A 15225-nucleotide genomic window follows, 5' to 3' on the forward strand; every position below is an offset into this window, starting at 1 on the left:
TAAGGATCTTCACCAGAGAATAACAGGGCCTAGATTCATTATAGTATTTTGCAGTTTACTAAACACTTCTATGTACCTTATCTCAGTCAATTCTCATAACAATTTTCTGAGGTAGGGATTATTACATAATTTCAGAAAGGAGGAAAGGAGCCTTTAGAAAGGCTCAGAGTGGTAAAGCAAATCCTTAGGGTCACAGAGTCTATCAGTCACAAATCTCAGACTTGAAACAAGGACTTTAGAGTCCGTGTCTTTTACTGACTCTCCTAGGCACACTCCTTTCTACATGGCGCATGCTGTGGCTGTGAGATACTGCCCAGATACCCTCAAGGAATGAAGTACTTATCCCACAACTGCAGGGAGTGCTGCTGGCAGAAAGCCCTCAGTTTCATCTACTTCTGGGACTGACTTGGCTGAAGAGAGAAACATCACCCAATGCTATGTCCTTTTCCTGGGACAGTCACATCCAGTGACTCATCGATGAGCAAAGTCCCCCTCAGGAAAACTCAGAATGGTCATTTCAACTTCAGAACCTCCCACAGGGCTAGCTGAGGCTTCCACTAGACTGCGTGGCAGCATAGCTCCCCTCTGCCCAATGGTGATTCCTCTCTTCTCTTCCACAGGTGTTGATTCTAAGAGGATACCCTAATACATCTCCCTTGCACTAATCTCCAATATTATCTTGACACCCCCAAATGTACTATCACATTCGATAGCATGAAAAATATCACACTATGCATTTGAAAGTTCTGTGTAGAATTTCATTATTTCATTGATTAGCAGATTTTTTTTTTTTTTTTTTTTTTTTTTGAGACAGAGTCTCCCTTTGTCACCCAGGCTGGAGTACAGTAGTGCAATCTTGGCTCACTGTAGCCTTGACTTCTTAGGCTCAAGTGATCCTTCTGCCTCAGTGTCCTGAGTAGCTAGGACTACAGGTGCATACCACCATGCCCAGCTAATTTGATTGTTTTATATTTATTTCTCATTTTTTAGAGGTGGGGGTCTCACTATGTTGTCCAGGCTAGCCTGGCCTCAGGTGATCATCCCACTTTGGCCATCCAAAGTGTTGGGATTACACGCATGAGCCACCATGTTCGTCCAGGAATTCGATTTTAATACCATGGTCAAACACATAGAAATGAAGTTTGTAAACATATACTAAGGCTTAGATTTGAATATGGATAGATATCCTCAGTGTAAGGACTATGGGAGTTGAAAATAATCTCACCTATTATTTTCAGGTGAGATTTGGGGATTAAATAAAAAGTGCAAAGTGAGTTTGTCTCTGATATTGTTTGCCAATATTATCCCACTCTGTCCAATCTTAGCAAGCTCATTCAGGTTCATGACAGAGGTAGCTGAAATCAAGAACTTAATTCTGACATCTGGAAATCTTAGCGGAGGGGGCTGGGAGATGAAGAGAAAAATATAGGTGCCTTCTACTGCGGGCGTATTTAGTTTATCAAAAGGTTGTGGATAGGAATAGATGGCCTCAGCCTCAGAAGGGGAGGTAGGCTGCTATGGTGAGGGTCTGGGTTCAGAAACAAATTGTATTTCACGTCCCAGTTCTATCACTTATTTGCTATAGGACTTTCAACAAATTGCCTAATGTAATCCAGCTTCATCTGTAATATGTAAGGTCCATGAGGGCAGGGACCATATCTGTGCTGTTTATCATCATACCAAGTGCTTAACAAACCTGGCATTGTGGCATTCAGGGCCAAATCAAATACTTGTTGAAGGAATCTGTTAAAAAATGAGCAGCCTTTGACATTTAGAAGGTTGTCTGGTACTCACGGCTATGCCATGATATTTTCCTATTAAGACATAAATAATTTCACAGAATACTACACTCAGACAAAATTACTCTGAAACCATGATAAAATGAGGCAAAGCAAGGTCACTTCATAATTTTGTTTAAGCACAGACCAAAACAAGTTCACTATGCCACCTGCAAAATACCAAGCATTTCCTTTCTTCACCAAAATGAGTGACTGCTACTTCTTTGCTAATTGCAGCTTTATTCTCCTGCTTCCCTTTGTGTAAATGAGATTTACTGAGACATCCAATCACAGAATTGCTCCTGCTTTCTGATAGCTTCCAATTCATAGAAAAACCCCTATTTTCTTAGGGCCTCCCTGAAAACATCCTCCTAAAGCCCCAATCCTATGATAGGTTTGTTCTAAACACCCTCTTACTGAGATATCCAAATGGTCTCCATGGTGTGTGTCTGGGCTCACTTCAAAAAATAATAAATAGACACAAGCTGCTTAACTATAGCTGTGTTCCTCATGGTGTTTGGTTGAGGGCATAGGCAATGTGAACAGAAACAATGGGGAGAAAAACACTGTCTCTTCAGAGTTGTTGTGGGTATTAAATGGATAATTAATTTACCAACATTTATTGAGGGTCTGTTTTTGTCAGCTACTGTGCTACATACAGGGAATACCAAGAACAAGACCCGAATTGCTCTACAAGGTTTTGAAACTGCAGGACATGCAGAGTAGAAAATTTATGATCCAATTCAAAGCATTATTATAGAGGCATATACCTTCTATAAAGGTTTTATCACAGAACCATATATAGAGAAGGAGCATGTAACTCCTCTGGCCCTTAGGGACAGAGGGATTTAGAAGAGACGATGTATGGTGGACAGGATAATGGCTCTGCAAAGATATCCTATTCCCTGAAATCTGTGAATATATTACCTAACACGGCAAATAAACTTTACAGATGTGATTAAATTTCTTAAGATGGGGCGATTATTCTGGATTATCTGGTTGGGCCCAGTGAAATCACAAGTGTCCTTGCAAGAGGGAGGCAAGGGGGTGAGAAAAGGAGACCTGACTGCTAAATGATGTGGGACCACAAGCCAAGGAATGTGGGCAGCGTGCAGAAGTTGGAAAGGGCCAGGGAATGGATTTTCCTTCACTCGCATCCATGTGAAGGGACCACCAAACAGGCTTTGTGAGCAACAAGGCTGCACCTGGGTACAGGCGGGCTGAGTTCGAAAAGAGAGTCAGCAAAGGAAGATGGGGTGGGGCCATTTTATAGGATTACAGTCAAAGGGGGTTATTCTATGGCGGGCAGGGGCGGGTGTCACAAGGTGCTCAGTTGGGGAGCCTTTGAGCCAGGATGAGCCAGGAAAGAAATTTCACAAGGTAATGTCATCAGTTAAGGCAAGGACAGGCCATTTTCACTTCTTTTGTGATTCTTCAGTTACTTCAGGCCATCTGGATGTATACATGTAGGTCACAGGGGATATGATGGCTTAGCTTGGGCTCAGAGGCCTGACATTCCTGTCTTCTTATATTAATAAGACAAATAAAACAAAATAGTGTTGAAGTGTTGGGGTGGCAAAAATTTGGGGGGTGGTATGGAGAGATAATGGGTGATGTTTCTCAGGGCTGCTTCAAGCGGGATTAGGGGCAACGTGGGAACCTAGAGTGGGAGAGATTAAGCTGAAGGAAGATTTCATGGTAAGGGGCAATATTGTGGGATTGTTAAAAGGAGCATTTGTCATATAGAATGATTGTTGATGACCTGGATGCAGTTTTGTATGAATTGGGAAACTAAATGGAAGACACAAGGTCCAAATTAAGAGAAGGAGAAAAACAGGTATTAAATGACTAAGAATTGGGAGGACCCAGGGCATCCAATTGGAGAGTGCTCAAGGGGGTTCAGCATAGCCCTGCCAGCAAAGATTATTTATTTACTCTAAGAGGGAGTTAAGAATGGCAGTTTGGGGTAGCACCAGGAGATATCAGCTGTGATGGCTTGGAGAAACAGTGTAAACTGGCAGTGTAAACAAGAGCAGGGCATTTATGAGTAGTTGAGAAATGGTGAATAAGAGTATGACTAGAGAGAAGATAGCAGGGATGACAAGTTTTTTGGGGTGCAGTCCAAGTTGGTCTGGTGTCTGGAATGAGATTGGCGCCTAATAAAAAGAAGCATCTATACAGAAGTTCAAATGGGCTGTACCCTGTAGCATTCTGAGGACAGACACGAATTCTGAGAAGGGCAAGAGGTAAAAGTATTGTCCAGTCCTTTTTAAGTTGGTGGTTGAGCTTGGTGAGCTTGGTGAGGTGTGTTTTTAAAAGACCATTAGTCCGTTCTACCTTTCCTGAAGATTGAGGACGGTAAGGGATATAAAGGTTTCACTGAATACCTAGAGCCTGAAAAACTGCTCGGGTGATTTGACTAAAAAAGGTCAGTCGTTATTAGAGTGTATAGAGGTGGGAAGGCCAAACTGAGGAATTATGTCTGACAGAAGGGAAGAAATGACCACAGTGGCCTTCTCAGACCCTGTGGGAAAGGCTTCTACCCATCCAGTGAAAGTGTCTACCCAGACCAAGAGGTATTTTAGTTTTTTGACTCAGGGTATGTGAGTAAAGTCAATTTGCCAGTCCTGGACGGGGCAAATCCCCGAGCTTGATGTGTAGAAAAGGGAGGGGGCCCGAACAATCCCTGAGGGGTAGTAGAATAGCAGATGGAACACAGAAGTGATTTCCTTGAGGATAGATTTCCACAATGGAAAGGAAATGAGAGGTTTTAAGAGATGGGCTAGCGGCTTGTAACCTACATGAAGGAGGTTATGAAATGATGACAGAATAGAATGGGCCTGTGAGGCTGGAGGGAGGTATTTTCCTTGGTCTAAGAACCATTTGCCTTCTGTGGGAAGAGATTGATAGGTGGAAGTTTCAGCGGGGGAGTAGGTGGGGGTAACCAATGTGAAAGAGAAAAACCAGCTGTGAGGGACAGAAGTTGGAACACTAGCTGCTTTTTGTTTTCTTTTGTTTTTGCTACCTTATCAGCATAAGCATTGTCCTGAGTGATGGGATCTGATGCCTTTTGATGGCTGCTTGCAGTGAATGATTCCAGCTTCCTTTGGAAGTAAAGAAGCTTTGATAAAAGTTTTTATTAAATAGGCATTAATGATGGAGGACTCTTGCATAGTAAGGACATTTCTTCCTGCCCACATAACAGCATGGTGGTGCAGGATATAGAAGGCATATGTAGAGTCAGTATAAATATTGACATGTAGTCCTTTTGCAAGAGCAAGGGCTTGAGTTAAGGCAATGAGTTCAGCTTGCTGAGAGCTGGTGGAGGGGTGGGGCAGAAACTATATGCATCAGATGTGAGGAAGAAAATAGATTTTGGAAGTTATGAGAATTGTAGAGAGTGAGTTGAGCGTAGTTTGTGATTTTGAGGGCCTCTAAAAGTATTAAGGCAGTGGCAGCCACCACACGCAGACATGAGGGCTAGGCTAAAACAGTAATGTCAAGTTGTTTGGACAAAAAGGCTACAGGACACAGTCCCAGTCCTTGTGTAAGAATTCCAACTGCACAGCCCTGCACTTTGGCTATGTGTAATGAAAAGGGTTGGGATGAGTCAGGGAGAGCTAGGATGGGGGCAATCTCTAAAGCTGTCTTCAAGGAATGGAAAGAGGAGTGGGGAAAGGATTTAGGATCTGTGGGGTCAGCTAGGTTTCCTTTTGTGAGTTTATATAATGGTTTTGTTAGGATGGCAAAACCAGGTATCCAAAGGCGAAAGTATCCAACCATGCCTAGGAAGGAAAGGAGTTGTTGTTTTGTAGGTGTTGGGGTTTGAGATATCAGTCGGACACAATCAGCAGGGTGACCATGTGTTTTTTATAAAGAATTATGCCGAGGTAGGTAACAATGGAGAAGAAATTTGAGCTTTGGAAGGGGATACCTGATATCCTTTGGAGAATAAATGTTGAAGGAGCAGGAGGGTGTCTCGTTGGGAAGATTCAAAGGAGGGGCTACAAAGTAGAAGGTCATCAATATATTGAATAAGGTGAGAAGTGGAGGGGTGGAAAGAAAGTAAATCATGAAAAAGAGCTTGGCTGAAGTAATGAGGGCTGTCCCTGAAGCCTTGCGGCAGCACAGCCCAGGTAAGTTGCTGCGATGATGGGTGTCAGGGTCAGTCCAGGTAAAAGCAAAGAGAGGCTGGGATGAGGGGTGCAGGGGAATAGTGAAAAAAGCATCTTTAAGATCAAGAATGGAATAGTGAGTTGTGGAGGAAGGTATTGAGGACAGGAGAGTATATGGGTTTGGCACTACAGGGTGGATAGGCAAAACAATTTGATAAGGCAGAGAGCCTGAACTAACTTGTAAGACTTGTCCGGTTTTTGGACAGGTAAAATGGGGGAATTGTAAGGAGAGTTTATAGGTCTTAGAAGCCCATGCTGTAACAGGCGAGTGATAACAGGCTTTAATCCTTTTAAAGCGTGCTGTGGGATGGGATATCGGCGTTGAGCGGGGTAAGGGTGATTAGGTTTTAATGGGATGGTAATGGGCATGTGATCGGTTGCCAGGGAAGGAGTAGAGATGTCCCATACTTGTGGGTTAAGGTGGGGCAATACGAGAGGAAGATACAAAGGAGGCTTTGGGTTGAGAAGAAGGGCGGCAATGAGATGTGGCTCTAGTCCACGAATAGTCAGGGAAGCAGATAATTTGGTTAAAATGTTTCTGCCTAATAAGGGAACTGGGCAGGTGGGGATAACTAAAAAAGAGTGCATAAAAGAATGTTGTCCAAGTTGGCACCAGAGTGGGGGAGTTTTAAGAGGTTTGGAAGCTTGGCTGTCAATACCCACCATAGTTATGGGGGTGAGGGAAACAGGCCCTTGAAAAGAAGGTAACGTGGAGTGGGTAGCCCCCATATCAATTAAACAGGGGACGGATTTACCCTCCACTGTAAGAGTTACCCAAAGCTTGGTGTCCATGATGGTCCAGGGGGTTTCCAAGGTGAGAGGACAGCGTCAGTCTTCAGCCGCCAAGCTGAGGAGATCTGGGAAGGAGTCAGCCAAGGAATGCTGAATATGGGCTCCAGGGACTTTAGGAGCAGCAGCGATGCAAGTCGGACAGTCCGACCTCCAGTGGGGGCCCATACAGACAGGGCACAACTTAGGAGGAATCCTGGGCTGCGGGCATTCCAAGGCCCAGTGGCCAGGCTTTTGGCATTTGAAGCGAGGTCCATGAGGAGGTTTTGAAGGAGCCCCTGGGAGCTGTGACTTGGATGTTCTGAAGTTTTTGTATGCTGGAGACGTGCTTGTGGGTTGTCTTACAGCAGAGGCAAGTAGCTGTAACTCAGAGATGCGTTGTCGTTTGGCTGCTGCATCTTTATTATCGTACACCTTGAAGGCAAGGTTAATTAAGTCCTGTTGTGGGGTTTGAGGACTGGAATCTAACTTTTGGAGTTTTTTCCTAATGTCAAGAGCGGATTGGGTGATAAAATGCATATTAAGAATAAGGCGGCCTTCTGGCCCTTCTGAGTCTAGGGCGGTAAAGCGTCTAAGGGATGCTGCTAAGTGGGCCATGAACTGGGCTGGGTTTTCGTCTTTACCTTGGGTAGTTTCTTTAAGCTTCTCATAATTAACAGCTTTGTAAGCTGCCTTTTTAAGCCCTTCAACTAGGCAGGAAATCATGTAATCTCGCCTAGCTATACCTGGGGAATCTGCCTGATAGTTCCATTGGGGATCCTCTTGGGGAACTGCTCTAATGCCTTCCTGGAGGTGTGGCTCGTGGAGCTGGCGGTTGTCAGCATTAGATTGGGCTAGAGAAAAAATCCTTTCCCGTTCATCTGGGGAGAGGGTAGAAGTCAGGATGACATGTAAGTCACTCCAGGTTAAATTGTAGGACAGAGTTAGACATTGGAATTCCTGTATATATTTAGTGGGGTCTGATGAGAAAGAGCCTAAATGCTGACTGATCTGAGAGAGGGCTGATAGAGAAAAAGGCACATGTACCCTGACTATGCCTTCGGCTCCAGCCACCTCTCTAACAGGAAATGGTTGGGCAGGTGCGGGAGAGCTAGTCACGGAACTAAACTGTAAGCTGGACCGGATGTAAGGAGGGGAGGTGACAGAAGGATTATAGGGTGGAGGAGTGGAGGCTGAGGAAGAATTGAGACCTGACTCGGCCTGGCGGGGAGCAGCCTGGGGAGGAGGGGAGAGGTCAGACGGGTCTGTAGGAAAGGAAGATTGGAAAGACTCAGCGACGCTTGGGGTTGGGACTGAGGGGACAGCCTGGAGGGAGAGAAGGAGGATTTGGGAGGAATTGCACTGGGAACAGAGACTAGGGAGGGAACGAAGTGTGAAAAATGCCTGGATGTAAGGCACCTCAGACCATTTGCCCATTTTTCGACAAACATTTTCTAGGTCTTGTGGGATGGAGAAATTGAAAGTGCCATTTTCTGGCCATTTAGAGTCATTATCAAGTTTGTACTGGGACCAAGCAGTGTTGCAGAAGAAAATTAGGCATTTAGGTTTTAGGTTAGGTGTGAGTTGAAGAGGTTTTAGGTTTTTAAGAACACAGGCTAAGGGAGAAGGGGGAATGGAGAGCTGAAGGTTACCCATAGTGAAGGAGGTAAGTTTAAAGAGAAAGGTAGAGACACGGAGAAGGCTGTGGATGAGCAGCCCTGGGTTGCAATGTGGGTGAGCAGCCAAAACAGGCGCCCCCGCAATTGACTTGCCACCAAGGGAATGTGGGTGAATGACCAAGGCAGGCATCCCCACGGGGTGAGACACCAAGGGAAGGCTGTCTTCCCGAATCCGTGACTGGCGCCAGAGTTTTGGGTCCACGGATAAAATGCATCTCCTTTGTCTCTACTAGAGAGGAAAAAGAACTGGAATTGGAAGGATGGGGAGATTGAACGGTAGCAAGAAAGGGAGATTGAAGGGTAGCAAGAGAAGCTGGAGAAGAGAGTGAAAAGACCGCTTACCTGATATGAAATTGGTGAGATGTTCCTTGGGCTGGTCAGTCTGAGTGTAGGATCTTTCTCATGGAGCAAAGAGCAGGAGGACAGGGTATTGATCTCCCAAGGGAGGTCCCCCGATCCGAGTCACGGCACCAAATTTCACTCTCGTCTGTGTGAAGAGACTGCCAAACAGGCTTTGTGTGAGCAACGCAAAGGTAGGCTGAGTCCGAAAAGAGAGTCAGTGAAGGGAGATAGGGGTGGGGCCATTTTATAGGATTTGGGTAGGTAAAGGAAAATTACAGTCAAAGGCGGTTGTTCTCTGGTGGGCAGGGGAAGGGGTAACAAGGTGCTCAGTTGGGGAGCCTTTGAGCAAGGATGAGCCAGGAAAAGGAATTTCACAAGGTAATGTCATCAGTTAAGGCAGGAACAGGCCATTTTCACTTCTTTTGTGATTCTTCAGTTACTTCAGGCCATCTGGATGTATACGTGCAGGTCACAGGGGATATGATGGCTTAGCTTGGACTCAGAGGCCTGACATTTTCTCCTAGAGCCTCCAGAGTCAGCCCTCACCATCTGTTTAGACCTGTAGTTTCCAAAACTGGAAGAGAACAAATTTGTGTTTTTTAAGCCAACTAAATCAGTGATAACTTGTTAGAGCAGCACTAGGAAACTAATTCATGCTTAATCTTTACGGAGTCCTGGGTAGAAGCAAAGGAAGACTATTTCCTGTGAGACCTGCCAGTTGGTTTGCATGGCCTGGGAGTACGTGTGCTTGGGAGGAGGACAGGATATGTGGAGATCAGATCCTGAAAGGTCTTCTTTCCATGCAAAGAAACTGGAAATAATGCTTAAGGTAAGCAGAGGCCACTGAAGGATTGAAAGCAGGGGAGTGTGGCAAAATCAGAACTGCATTTCAGAAGGATGGATTGGAGTCTACAACTAGGGAGAGCTGATGAGAGGCTACTTAAGTATTCTGGGCAAGAAATGATGAGAGGCTTTCTCTGATCACCCTCTACAAAACGCCCTTGCTTATTCTTTGAAATTTGGGATGAGAGGATTTACAAAAAAAAAAGGTTGTACTCTTCAAATATTTGAAAGGCTGTCATGAGACCCATTAGACATGGTCTGTGCTGCTCCAAGTTTGAGGGATAAATCAGTCATAAGAGGATATTAAGTGCACTATCTGGAATCACATAATTAATAATTTGTCTAAAAATCGCATAGACTTCTTCACAGATAATTATGCTTTACATTTCATTCTTTCAACAAATAATCGTTTGAGTAGTTAGGGTGTGGCAGGCATCAGGCCTGTATATGATGGTGAACCAGACAAAGGCGCCGGCCTGGATGGAGTTTCTTTGTGTAAGGTACTGTTTACATATAACTTTTATATAACATAATCGTTTAATCGAGAAGCAAGCGCACAGTCGGGATAGCTGAAAAGAGACTAATATACCGGCGAGGTTGGTTTGGAGTGAACTCCGGCCTGGGAAAATCCAGACGATAACTGAAAAGCAGTCGCTGAAGGCGAAGGAGCCCCTGGCCCTTCCCTCCGCGCGCTTTCTCAGCCTCCCAGCAGCTCCCCTCACCCTTCTGCCCGTCTGTGCCGCCCCTTTCCCCGCCTCCGCCCGCCCCTTTCCACACGTCACTCAGGCCGCGGGATTTCGAGCATTTCTCTCGCGAGATCCTCTCTGTGGCGGAGACAAACGGGGTGGCAGGTGACAGGACGGCCGGGATCTATTTTGTTGCAGGTTTTCAGCAAATCCGGTGCTGGTCCGGCGGCGCGAAGTAGGTTCCGGGGTCCGAGACCCGGGCCGTCGGCGCGGGCCCCTGAGTAGGGGGTGGGGCGGGCTCCCTGGGCTCGGGTCGTGCTCAGTCCGCGTGAGCGCCGCGTGCCCAGAACCCGTATGTGGTCGCGCCCCAGGGTTGGGGGTCGGCGTGGGTGACCCACGGGCGCAGGGACTTCATCCGGGGACTCCTGCGGCGTATGTCTGAGGCGCGGCGGGTTGGTGGAGAGCAGGAGGGTCTGGGCGTCCGCAGTCCCGAGCTGACCTCGCCCTGGGTCGTCCAGGGTTGGAGCCCAGGTGAGATGGAGGTCAGCGGCAGAGCTGGGTGGACCGAGGGTCTTGCAGTTGGGAAACTCAGTAATCCCTTGGTCTTCATCTTAAAGTTCTTTCTTCCGAACTTACCCAGTGGAGTTGGCTTTCCTTCTTTCCTGCTTTTTGGAACTTACGTGAATATGTTAATTATTCAGAGAGACTGGAGGAAGACGTAAAAAGAGGAGACCAGACAGTGTGATTTAAATCCCAACATTCTCATTTTATTTTATTTTTTCAATTTAAGGCATACAGAACGATGGAGTACATGACGGAATCCACCGACCGCAGCCCTGGACACATGTGAGTGCGACACTTCTTCTTTCCCCCTTGCATGTGAAAATCTTCTGTGAACCCTGGAAACTCACTATGGGTGGGTGGGAAGGAGCTTCTATTGTCATAAATGGGAAAAAATAAAAGTCTTATTTCTGTAGAAAATCGAACTCGTTTCTGATTATAAAGCTTATTCTAGTAAATACACTCTCTAAGAGGGTTAAAATATTTTCCATACATTGTTTTATATCGGCACTGTCCAATATGGAGCCATTAGCCACGTGTGGCTATTTAAATTTACTTTTTATTTACATTTCCTTACTTTTTTTGTTTGAGACAGAATCTCGCTCTGTTGCCCAGGCTGGAGTGCAGTAGTGTGATCTCGGCTCTTTGCAACCTCCGCCTCCCGAGTTCAAGCAATTCCCTGCTTCAGCCTCCCGAGTAGCTGGGAATAACTTGCTGTTTTTTATTGGAGATTATAATATCATAATTTTTAAATTTTGAACATCTTAAAACTTAATTATCAATTTTTAATTTCTTGCATTTAAGTTCAAGTTAACTTTTTTTTTTTTTTTCTGATAAATAGGTTTAATGATACAGTGCTCTTCAAAGAGATGACTACAGAGACTTATAAACGATAATCCTGGAATCGTTCAGCACAGACCAATTAGCTAAATCTAAAATAAATTGGCTTCTTACCACAACTACCCTGTAAACATTGCAGTCCTTCTAAGATGATCCTAATCTCACAGGAAAACACTAACTATGGAGAAACTAGCTTGGAATTCAGTGGTTAGTGAAAGCAGGAACTTTGGCCCCCTTCCCTGTGATGCTTTAACTCTTCCCTTGTCACTCAGTTATCTCTGGGTTTGGATAAGCCATCTGAAAATGTCTTTGGAGCTCAGCATAGTACTGATCTTCCTTGTTCTGTCAGTAGCTTTTAACAGACACTTGTGGAAGGGTTCAGATTCCTTCACAAAACCCTTTGTTGGAATGGGTTGTTTGACCATTATACTTTTTCTATGCCGGACAACTAGCACTTCTGAAGGAGCCTGGTAAGCTCTGTCAGGAACTGCTTGCTTTCCAGGTGGCACCACTGGCTCTACTCTGTCAACATAAGCCCCAAGCAGTTTAAGTTGGAAGTTTCCTAAATTAATTTAAATGGAATAAAATTAAATACTTGATTGCTCGTTTGTACTAGCCGTGTTGCCACATGTGGCTGGTGGCTACCATTGGACATGGAAAATTATAGAACTTTTATTTTGGACAATGTTGTTCTACATTAGGGGTTCTCAGACTTTTTCTGCCCCAAGTACATCTCGAATTATGATAGTTCGTCATTTGTACTGAGTCTCTAGATGTTGATAGACTTCCCATCCTGTTAAAAAAAAAAAAATTCTGCTTTGCGTAAATGTTTATATTTTAGGAGTCCTTATGGTTTTTTTTTAAATTGCCTTTGGAGTATGTTGGTGTCTAATTCTGTTAGAAATGATTTAGATATTAGTTTCTATTGGTGTAGTCCAGAGATATACTTGAAGAAATGTTCATTAGAGATAAGTAGACAGCTGTAGTCTTTTAATGTAGTGACACCATACTTTTCACCTGTATACCCTGAATAAATACATTTTTAAAGGCTTAGTGTTTAGAAATGAGGTGGTTGAATTAAAAAGAGACAAACTGATCTTACATATTCTTGATACAGGATTTTCTTTTTGGTTTTTGCCATTGACACACTATTGCCTTGTTAATTGATTCTTACTTGGTTTTCCAATTTTCAATAAGGGATAATGAATAACAGTGCTTCTCAAATTTTTCCCAAGTTTGTTGCTACACTTGCGGTTAGGAAGTTTATCTGTTTATTTATAAAAGTTAATGTGAATGTTTGTGTCTGCATAGAAAATGTTTGGAAGGATATCTACAAATTGTTAATAAATATTACCTTTATGGATAGTGTTGGTTGGGTGTGGTAAAGAGCACGTTAACATTTTTTTATTGTATTTAAGTATTTAAAATTAAAATTAGTGCAAGATTTGTATTCTTCATCAATATACCTCCGTTTGTTTTAATGTGACAATATAGTTTCATTTGCTTTTAATAAAAAAAGACTTGTTTAGACCCACACTGGCTATTTAAATGTAGATTTGAATTTAAAAAAAAAAGTACATTGATTTTCTCAGTTGTACTAGTCACTTTTCATGGCCCAGTTTGCCACATGTGGCTAGTGGCTATCTTGTTGTACAGACCAGAATAAAACATTTCTGTCATGGCATGAAGTTCTGTTGGACAGTACTGATTCTCTAGAAGCTTTAGGACATCGGCCTTGTATTGAGGATTTTTAGAATTATAGCCATTTTTGGTGTTTTTGCCCCTGTATTACGGGGTTATTCTTTATCTACTGCATCTTTGAAGATTGCTTTGTTTCTTTTTTTTAAGACTTTGTTTCTTGGTCTGTCACCCAGGCTGGAGTGCTGTGGCGTGATGTGGCTCACTGCAACTTCTGCCTGCTGGGTTTAAACGATTCTCGTGCCTCAGCCTCCCAAGTAGCTGGGATTACCGTCATGTGCCGCCATGCCTGGCTGATTTTTCTATTTTTAGTAGAGGTGGGGTTTCACCATGTTGGCCAGGCTGGTCTCGAACTCTTTATCTCAGGTTATCGGCCTGCCTCAGCCTCCCAAAGTGCTGGAATTACAGGCATGAACCGCTGTGACTGGCCCAGGTTGCCTTGTTTCCGTCATTTTTTTAAAAAAGGGCAAAGATACTATGGCCTAACTTGAAGACTTTTGTTTGTTTGGCATCTAAAAAAAAAAATTTGTGTATTTTAAAAATCTAATTTGAAAAATGTATCCTTTATTTATTAAAGCTTGTGCTGTGAGTGTGGTGTTCCGATAAGTCCAAATCCTGCCAATATTTGTGTGGCCTGTTTGCGAAGTAAAGTGGACATCAGCCAAGGTATTCCAAAACAAGTCTCGATTTCATTCTGCAAACAATGTCAAAGGTACGTTGCAGTACAATTTTGCTCTTTTTAAAGTTGGAATTTACATTTAGAGAACCACGGAGATACGCTGAGATTACACGAAGGTATATGGAGTAAAGTGCATGCAGTTAAGGTTTAAATTTTCTCTTGGTTTCGCCAAAAATTTTAGAAGTTGCAATTTTATAGTGTACTTTGTGTGTCCTTCTAATCTGGTAAAGATAGTGTAAAGGTATTTGACTCTGTCCTTCTGTTAAAGGATCTAATAGATTTGATATATACAATTAATAGATGGGAGTTGATGTTTGTAAGGGTGAGAGCAGATTATTGAGGACATATTCTTGTTGTTATAAGGTTTTTTTTTCTTTAGTTATTAGAAGCCGTGTGTGATAAAAAGCACGTTATGTTTGTAGTAATTTAGTAATATATTTTAAAAACTCTTATAACTTCATGTGTAATTAAAATAACTATTGTTGATGGAAAAGAAGCTCAGTAAATCATATCTGGAATGGTCTGAAGTAAAGATTGTATTTGAAGGCAGAAGACTTCTGAAAGTTAATGTTTCATTCCTCTTGATTTTCTTTGTTGTGATAAACAGCTTATATCTATTAGGCCATTGAGAAAAACATAACTGCCTAATGAGTATAAAAGTATATGCCTGTGATTTCCAAAATGGGGTAAGACCCTAACTTTTTGAGTGTGTATGTCTAGAGGGGTGGTTCATGGACTCCTTTGAGAATTTGAAAACTGTATCTCTCCTCCCAAATATTTACATATGTATATGAACAAACACATGAAACTTTGTGTACTTTTTCAGGGAGTTTACAATACACAAACTTAGCACGTGTGAGGGTTAATCTGTTATAACTATTTGCTATTAAAAGCCTGGTGGAGTTAGAAAAGTACTGATAAAGAACTAAACAGACTTAGTTTGTCTTGGCTTCCTCACAAACTAGCTGTTTGAAACTCTTGGCCATTTATCATCTCTGGGCCTCAATTTCCTCATCAGAATGAAGGGTTTTATTAGGTGATATGTGAAGCCTTTTCTAACTCTAAAAGTATACTCATAGGCCAGGCATGGTGGCTCACGCCTGTAATCCAAGCACTTGAGGAGGCTGAGGTGGGTGGATCACTTGAGGTCAGGAGTTCGAGACCAGACTGGCCAAC

At 43.4% G+C, this 15225-nt stretch overlaps 1 protein-coding gene across 3 annotated transcripts in view; it reads left to right on the plus strand.

Annotated features, from left to right (window-relative positions):
• Positions 1–10401: 10401 nt before the first annotated feature.
• The window catches only part of NMD3 (NMD3 ribosome export adaptor), a 29875-nt gene continuing 25051 nt past the window's right edge, over positions 10402–15225 (plus strand). For all 3 annotated transcript variants that reach the window (XM_030932091.1, XM_010366725.2, XM_010366726.2), the window contains exons 1-3: positions 10402–10506; positions 11062–11117; positions 13948–14082. In XM_030932091.1, the coding sequence (XP_030787951.1) occupies positions 11074–11117; positions 13948–14082 (179 nt within the window). In that variant the 5' untranslated portion in view covers positions 10402–10506; positions 11062–11073. The remainder of the gene's footprint in view (positions 10507–11061; positions 11118–13947; positions 14083–15225) is intronic.

The sequence above is a fragment of the Rhinopithecus roxellana genome, chromosome 1 (genome assembly GCF_007565055.1).
Source record: "Rhinopithecus roxellana isolate Shanxi Qingling chromosome 1, ASM756505v1, whole genome shotgun sequence".
NCBI lineage: Eukaryota > Metazoa > Chordata > Mammalia > Primates > Cercopithecidae > Rhinopithecus > Rhinopithecus roxellana.